The sequence below is a fragment of the Coccinella septempunctata genome, chromosome 1 (assembly GCF_907165205.1).
Source record: "Coccinella septempunctata chromosome 1, icCocSept1.1, whole genome shotgun sequence".
NCBI lineage: Eukaryota > Metazoa > Arthropoda > Insecta > Coleoptera > Coccinellidae > Coccinella > Coccinella septempunctata.
The window spans coordinates 50563771-50572908 of record NC_058189.1 but is presented as its reverse complement, the minus strand read 5'-3'; the positions used below and the strand labels follow the sequence as shown (position 1 = coordinate 50572908).

The 9138-nt window shown below is 38.4% G+C and overlaps 1 protein-coding gene across 1 annotated transcript in view; it reads right to left on the bottom strand.

The window, feature by feature from the left end:
* Window positions 1-525: 525 nt before the first annotated feature.
* Window positions 526-9138, bottom strand: part of LOC123323010 (glutamate receptor ionotropic, kainate 2) — a 540373-nt gene continuing 531760 nt past the window's right edge. The window contains exon 16 of the mRNA XM_044911184.1: window positions 526-1204. Coding sequence (XP_044767119.1) covers window positions 1139-1204 — 66 coding nt within the window. The 3' untranslated portion in view covers window positions 526-1138. The remainder of the gene's footprint in view (window positions 1205-9138) is intronic.

Sequence of the window (9138 nt, the reverse complement as noted above, 5' to 3'; positions counted from 1 at the left end):
TAGTGCATATACAGTATCTTAATATCTGACACGCTCTAGTATGTATACCTTGCGATTTTTTTACATCTGCAGACGCTTTCCCCATCGCTGAAAGTGCATTCATAATAGAACCTTTTTTTCTTTCTACCATCTAATTTTCAAAATCCACTAGGTCTCCACGAAGCTCGAGTACATCCCGATTTAGCATCGTCGGCTCCCCAGCTAATAGGTCATGACAGTGGTGAACATGACTTCACACAAAAGTACTTCTAGTACTTTTCGATTTTATGAGATGTTGCAATGAATTCTTGTAGGTACAATAAATTGTTGATCTGGAAGTGGAACACACATGAATGCAAGGTGCCCCAAAATACTAGAAGAAATTCATATAGTGCAATTGCTGAGATGAAACTACAATAATTATGCTGATACGTCATATACAGAGGTGCAAAAACTACATAATCTTGTTTTACAGGTTCGGTACAATTGTGTTCCAAATTTTTCTTTTTCAATTGAAAAGGCTCAATTTACAATTCCTCCTATGAGTTATTCCAAAGACATAAATTTTGATTTTAATTGATTTATTACTCATTTTAATTTACATTTTCGAATCGGAATGCCCTGAACATTCGAAATAATTCAAATAATGATCTTGTATAAATTTCAGTTCTTTGTCTTTCATTTCGTTTTACATCAGATTAACTACCTAAATCATATATAAACACTAGTGAAATAACTAAATATATCACAATGTGGTCGTGCTCATTATAGCGTCCGGCAATGTCCTAGCTATTACATCTGGGCTATTAGAACTCTCGTCCGTGGCATCAAACTTCCACAGGATATTATCCGGGACGTTACAAGTCATCCCGCTTTTCACGATGTCGCAGGCGCCCACTTTCAGGTACAGACACCTACCTTCGACAGCCTCCCGGTATCCACTGTCGTGTTCTGGAATGTCTCTGCTCTCGAAATAAACACTGTCCCTGCCCAGCGACGCCGATTTTGCCAAGTTGGGACAGGAGGGAACTGTTCTGTAATTAAGGGTGGCAGATTTGTTCCCAGGACGCTGCTGCAGATTCGAAGGACCTCCGCCGCAGCAATTCCTGATGGGATTCGAGGTGAACGTGGTGGTGCCTCCGCCCACCGGCAGAAAGCGCTAGGTGTCGTCATCGTAGGTTATCGGGGGTTTCTTCATTTCGCTCATAGGTAGCACTACGCCGTCCTGGAAATATTTTTTAATATTATTTATCATGTCTGATTTCAAACCAAAGATATGACACATGTAATATCTTTGTTTCAATCTGCAATTACAGGGCTGGCTTCAGTGTATACAGGGCCTCGTTACAAAGTAAAATTTTGGCGCCTTTTTCGTTGAAATATTTTTTCATGACTGGACATATTTTTTTAATGATGGGATTTGGGGATGATCAATCTGTAATCTGCAATTTAACGCAAAAGTTCATTATATAAATGATATAATGGCTGTCTCAAGTTCGAATGCCTTTTAGACTTTTCTGGAGAACTGGACCCATTTGAAATCTGAAAATTGAGATTATTATATTGTTCGAAATTCTCTACTGAGTTAAGATATTTCTGGAGCTTGAACACTTTACAAGTTAAACAAAGAGTGAAGATAATTTTTTTTTATTTTTTCGTTTCTGATATGATTGAGTATTCAATGCTGAATACTTTTCTGTTAAAACCATTGTTTTCATTCATTCAAATAGTTTTCAGAATATTGTAAAAAAAAAGAGATTTGCGTATCCAGTATCGTATTTTTTTACTCCTATTCTAAAATCTTGAGCACAAACCGAGTAACTAGTTTAGTTTTCAAGGGTTTAATCTCGAGCGCCAGCTATTCTCTCAATAGGGAGAAATAGCAACCCCACCCAGGTACCTACTAGTCGGAGACCGAGTTCGGGGTTATCTAAGCGATAACAAGTTCTTTAAAACCGAATTTATTACAATAATCTGAATTACAGTGAACCATACAATGATTTCCAAGTCAAGAAATATATACAGCTGATGACCCAGTTCAAAATGAGGAAAACAGAAATGCAACAATTTATCTGTCACGGTGATCAGAAATTCAAACTCAACACAGTGAAATTAATGAATTAAACAATATCGAAATTAATTATATTCAGTCAAAATAACAGGTATTAAAGAAAGAAAGAAATCAATAGCGGTCAATTTGATTCCTTCTGAGACAATGAGGGATGTACGGGGTTTACACAAAATTCACAGTAACCGGTTGTCTCAGAAAGATCCAAGTCCCTACCATTACCAGCAGAAAGACTTCGGGACCTCTGCCGATTGGTCACCAGAGAGCCATGCGACAGAAGTCTGCGGTAAACGGGAAATCTAAACGGAACACAACAGGGGTAGGACGGGATAGGCTACTGTGGTCTTTCCGGGGCAACCTTGGGTGTACACGCCAAGCATTACCAGAGAAACGACTTCGAGACTTCCGTCGGTTGGTCTTGGTTCACCAGACACAAGTCTGCGGTAAACAGGAAAACGAAAACGGAACACGACAGGGGTAGGATGGGATAGGTTACTGTGGTCTTGCCGGTGCAACCTTGGGTGTACACGCCAAGCATTACCAGCAGAAAGACTTCGAGACCTCTGCCGATTGGTCACCAGAGAGCCATGCGACAGAAGTCTGCGGTAAACAGGAAAACGAAAACGGAACACGACAGGGGTAGGACGGGATAGGCTACTGTGGTCTTTCCGGGGCAACCTTGGGTGTACACGCCAAGCATTACCAGAGAAACGACTTCGAGACTTCCGTCGGTTGGTCTTGGTTCACCAGACACAAGTCTGCGGTAAACAGGAAAACGAAAACGGAACACGACAGGGGTAGGATGGGATAGGTTACTGTGGTCTTGCCGGTGCAACCTTGGGTGTACACGCCAAGCATTACCAGCAGAAAGACTTCGAGACCTCTGCCGATTGGTCACCAGAGAGCCATGCGACAGAAGTCTGCGGTAAACAGGAAAACGAAAACGGAACACGACAGGGGTAGGACGGGATAGGCTACTGTGGTCTTTCCGGGGCAACCTTGGGTGTACACGCCAAGCATTACCAGAGAAACGACTTCGAGACTTCCGTCGGTTGGTCTTGGTTCACCAGACACAAGTCTGCGGTAAACAGGAAAACGAAAACGGAACACGACAGGGGTAGGATGGGATAGGTTACTGTGGTCTTGCCGGTGCAACCTTGGGTGTACACGCCAAGCATTACCAGCGGAACGACTTCGAGACTTCCGTCGATTGATCTTGGTTCACTAGAGAGCCAGGCGACAGAAGTCTGCGTTAAACAGGGGGTTATTAGGCAAATAAAAGAATGCAACTTTCTTAATAGTTAATAGGGAAATGAATGACGAATGCCGAATAAATAACGAATGAATAACTGTCGAACAATCAATCATGTATCAAGAATAATGAATCATGAATGACGTTCGTCTGGTGGTGCGGCCCTATTTATCAACTATCCAGGACGGTCATGTGATCAAAATTGCATCCAAAAATTCGGTATTCTCGAATATTCTCCCCAGAAGAAATATTCTCGGTGGCGTTTATCTCCTTATCGGTAAAAGAAACTTGCATTATCTGCAGTCCACGTTGTTTTATGCTGAATTCGGTGTGTTTTTGTGGACGGAAAAACAACGCCGAATGCAGAAAGACACTTTTTCTTTGTTTTGGATTATTACGGCGGATTACTGATGGAAATTTAAATTTTACGGAATTTATTAATCAGGATTCTGAAAAATGAAACGGAATATCTATATTAAAACTGAAATCTCCATCAGACGTTGTTGCATTGCTTCAACTGGAAAATTCAGGACATTTAAAACTCGGCTTGATTTTTATATAGAACAATCAAGTATCGTTACAACGATAGTCCATGCCTCTATATCTATGAAATAAATGAATTCAGAAAAGAGGTCTGTCACTTGTGGACTAGTCCACAAGGGGAAAATTTATCTTCTATGAACATAGATTATTGATATGAAACAGATTTCATCAGTTGCATTCTACGTACGACATGAATTCAGAAAATCCTAAATATCTCAGGAATTATTCATTTTAAGAACGTTGATATATTAGAACACTAACATTATTTGTCTTCGCAGACTCCAACGCAATGGTAAAAAATTAGGGTTCTAATTTGAAAAATGAAATTTATGGGCAAATTTTGATCCCACTTTTTGACACGACATTTGGAACAGGCTGTGAAAGTTTTTCAAAATTCAGGATATATTCGATATTTTCAAATTCTTCGACTTCAAAAATGTGAAAACGGTTTGTGTTAAGATATTTAGAATAGTAATAACAAACGCAATACTGAATATCATATCTCCTTTTTTTCCAGTTTGTTTCCAATATTTATAAAACTATTTTAATCAATACAATGGTTTTAACAGAATTGAAAACGAAAAAATGGAAAAAAAAATTTTTTTACAAATTAATTTTCATTCCTTCTATAACCGGAAGGTTTAGACTTCAAAAATTTTTAGCTCACTAGAGAATTTCGAACAATATCATAATCCCAATTATCAGTGGTTGGTGCCCAGTGGCAGTTGTGTTTGGAATCTTGGCCTACAATAATTCATAATTTAAGTATGAATCTGTAGAATAGTTCAGATGTCTCAAATAGTAAATTTCAGAAGGGGAAACTTCCGAGATTTCGCGGGTGACTAATATTAGTTGCTTTTATGTATTATCTAGGAATGCTGAATAATTAGGATCCGAAGAGGTCTACAATATATTCATCACCACCTGAGATTGATCAAAGCGAAAATTAGCATCTGCTGCGAACTTAGTTTAGAATACACTTAGCTGGGGTCTATGAAGAAACACCAGTTTGCGGCACAGGTTATGAGATCCACTTATATAGTAATCATGAAAATAATGAAGTGCTTCCTGAAATGATTATTATGCTCATGTGGAATTTACCTGAAGTATGGAGCCCAAATTTGTGCCACTCTGAAGCATTAGTTAATCATACCTGTATCAGAATCCTTCTTCTATTGAATAAAAAGCGTTCAGAATCTCTGTTTAAAGGGTTGCTAGGTGACGAGACGAGGGCAAAATTTTTCATTTGTCCGTCAAATTACTACGAAAATATAAATCAACTCGTTAGTTATATCATTCATTCATCGCTGTATCCCATTACCGAGAATAAATCTACAAAAAGATTTAAAAAAATAGGTGCTATCAAACCCTAATTTCCTAGGGCTACTTGCGACTTGCGTGCCCTCCTGTGACTGAAGAGACCCAACCGTGACCTAAAGATCCTTCCACACTCTGGGCATGGATACCACCAACCAGATCTGGCCGCCGCCGCAGTATATCCTTGAACCGCTTATACTGGCCTCTTGGTTTCGGAGCTCACTCTATGAATTCGCCATACAAAGCCATTTTGGGGAGGCTTATGTCTTGCATCCTCAGAATGTGGCCACTCCATCTGAGTCGGGCCCTCGTTACTTTAGTCTCAATTGTTATACAACTCGCGCGTTGCAAGACTTCTGCATTTGAAACTTTGCGGAACCATCTGATATGCATTATTTGTCTTAGATGACGTTGTTGCGTTTGTTCAATCTGTTTAATGTGTCGCCTGTAGGGCGTCCAGCTTTCGCTTCCGTAAAGAAGCGTTGGGAGGACCACTGCTTTGTAAAGTGCTGTCTTGGTCTTCAGATTGAGGTCGTGATTTTGAAACACTCTGTCCCTTAGCTTCCAGAATGCCCGTGATGCCGAATTGATACGGTTGTGTATTTCCGTAATCAGGTAGCCCTAGTCATGGGCATAGAGACATGAACTGGAGCAATGCCAGCATGAAATTGGCTATTTTATAGAAAGGGAGAAATGATCGTCGGGCCGATACCTGTCTCTTTTCTGTTCACATAGAGGTGAGTGAGGACCAACCAAAATTCTAGAAAAAGACAACTAGCATACCCGATGTTCAGTTTCTCTCTGTCACTTCTTTTGACCGTATTTCATTCTTAGATAGAAAGGGAAGGCACAGTCCATGTCTCTATGTCTATGGCCCTAGTAGTTATGAAGCTTTCAAGTATTTGAACTGCTCGACCTGTTCCAGAGTTTCATCCTCCAGGCTGATATCTATCAGAAGGATTTCTGGCAGACTAACCAGGATTTTGATATAGTTATATCAAATAAATATTGAAAGTAGAATTCTGTTTGTTGGATATTCGAATACTACTTACATTTCCACAACATATAAACTATTCCATGAATATTTTACATGGATGCTGCATTCTGTCCATTGCTATTGACAGTGTTGACGCCTTACTTGTTCACACGAAGACCTTCTCTAGACTTTAGTGAAATCCCATTGAAATCGGTCACCTCGTTTGGGAGTTATGTGAGCACAAACGATAAACAAACAACCAAAATAAACATAACGAACAACAAATAAAAGAACAGACACAAAGACAGAATACGGCAAGACAAAGAAATGAACAAACAAAAATGAATCAGCATACAAAGAAAAACCAATGAAGAAACAAACAGACGGATTGTCACATTTGTAATTGTAGTAAGTCAGCTTTGGAGGTTAGAACCGGAAGGAAGCTAAGACAAATTTCCATGGATCTTGCCGACTAATTTTATATTAATGAATTATGTATACCAGTATATGAAATATACCATTTTATTACGAAATTTTGTTTTGAGCTTGTTAAGGGTAAGTAGTACATACGATTCGGGATCAAGACAATCGGCATTGGTTGCTTTACGGATGCTATCCCGAATACGGAAATGTGCCACATCTTTGAGCAATAGCCTGAATTACCAACTGATACAGTTAAAAATACAAATAACCACGCGACAGGTAATATTAGGAATACTGAATAGTTTTCAGTTATTCCTGAATTTCAGCGTAATTTTGGTATGTATCACAATAAAAAATTTTGCAATATATAAAGAATTGAATCGCCGATGTCACCCTGTCGCTATTTTTATCGAAATGTGTGGAAAAACCGCCGAAAAATGATTGTGAAAGCAAGTTTTATAGACGCTAAAGTTCAACTTTCTTTTCTCATACAAAACCAACTAAATTGGGAAAAAAAGAGGCGGGGATGACATCAAGACGTCCTTTAACTTAAATTTAAGAAAAAATTAAGGCTTTACGTACAAAATTGCCTAAAATAAGAACTAGTGAATGCCGTTTTTGAATGGAGATTCTTGAGGTACTTTCCCTTAAGAATGATTCATATAGAACACATTCCAACAAAAATAAATCTTAAGAAATTTGCTGAAATATCCAAACAGGCAAGAAATACGAGACATTTATAGGCCAATAAATACAAATCTACGGATGGATCCCGATTCAAAATTTCCGCCTAACCTCACCCATATGGTCCATAACAACAAGGTTCGAGTGATTCCATTCATATGATCGTGCAATGATGAAAAATGGGTCGAGGTCTGATATTTCTGGGATTGACGCAAATAGCAAAAATTTAAGTTGAAAGAAAATGCTATCCCCGCTTTTGAAACGGGCATGTAAGAAACATGAGAACATTGAGAAAACTCAATATGTACTCGAAATGTTCCATTGCCCTCAGTGAGTTGGAGCATCCATCATCAAAGAAAACGACCGATTCGAAAGCTAAGTTATAGGAAATTATAAGTGGGTTTTCTGCTGACCCAAAAAAGCTGCCGCAATCGAATTAAACGATTGTTTCCGGTCGTTGCTTTGAGTGGGAGAGATTGGGTTATAATCTCGTTTTCGTGGTCTCATTAATGGAGGCATATTGGCCGAGTTATTGGCTGAATGGTCAATTGTAGGGAAGCGATTACGTGAATAGGATTACTTGGCCGTGAAAATGATTCCCTATTATGGGGACCCCATGGCGACATAAGGTGGATATCTATATTGTCCGACTGGTTAATGAACGTTCATTTTGTTTATGTATAAGTTTCAAACTTCAGAATTGGCTCATTTATCCTCAAGCTAGGAAAATCATAATCGAATGGGCGAATGTATTGATTTATCACTTACCTACTGTTTTGACGGAAATGTCTGGACGGCGGGTGAAGGGAAGAATTATCGTGCCCACCAGCAAACTAGTCATGTTTCAATTTAGGCCAATCCAAAATACGCGAAATTGTTAATCGAGACTGTAGACATGTTTCGCGATTGTTGTTCCCTAATCTTTCTTCGGAATGATGAGAATAACATAAGGCCGTTTTCGATAAACCTATCTATACTCCATTCACTTTTATTTTAGCACTCGGTTGGCCATGGAAACTCGACATATTTCACTCTGTATAGTACGAAAATGTGTGTATTGTCGAAACATTTTTGGGTTTTAAATCAACGCTAAGTTGCCCGTTCTACGTAAAAGTTTCTGTTATTACGTATTTTATCACAATGTCGAACATCTCTGCGGAAAATATGTGACGAACATAATTGAAGTTTATACAAACTGATTGAAGGCAGATATTTCCATGGAAAATACAATATATCAGTCTAATATCATAATATGCACTAACTTGAGGAGAGTTAATGTTCGTTATCTTCTTTGGCTAACGTTTGAATACGTTACATCAGTTGTAGATTTCAAAAATATTAACCCGAAGATTAAATGCATATAATGCAGGGATTGGGAATGGGTATCTCCCGAAGGAATTAACAGATAATTACAAGAATGTTAAATTTTTCAACAAAAATCATCTTGCATCAATATGAGTGAAAGGAATTGAAGGAAGTTTCCAGTCAAGATGAACTTCACCTTCGAACAAACATTTCGCATGAATAAACAATTGAGGGGTTCAGAGCTGAAGTGAACCAAGTCCATTCAGCCTAGGTTTGAGATGAATGGCTTAGAAGTTGTTTATCAGCCATTAATTCAAAAGTCACTTCTTTAGATTTTAAAAGGTTAGAATGTAAGCATATGCTTACATAAGAATAATAATAAATAAAGAAGTCACTTTTGAATTAATAGGTGATAAACAACTTCTAAGCCATTCATTTCAAATTTAGGCTGAATGGACTTGGTTCACTTCAGTTCTGAACCCCCCAATTAACAGGACAACTTGTGCGTATGTGTGGCTATTCATCTCATTTATATAATATAATAATAATTAGGTATTTATTGCTACCTTTAGACATTTACAATGTATAGGA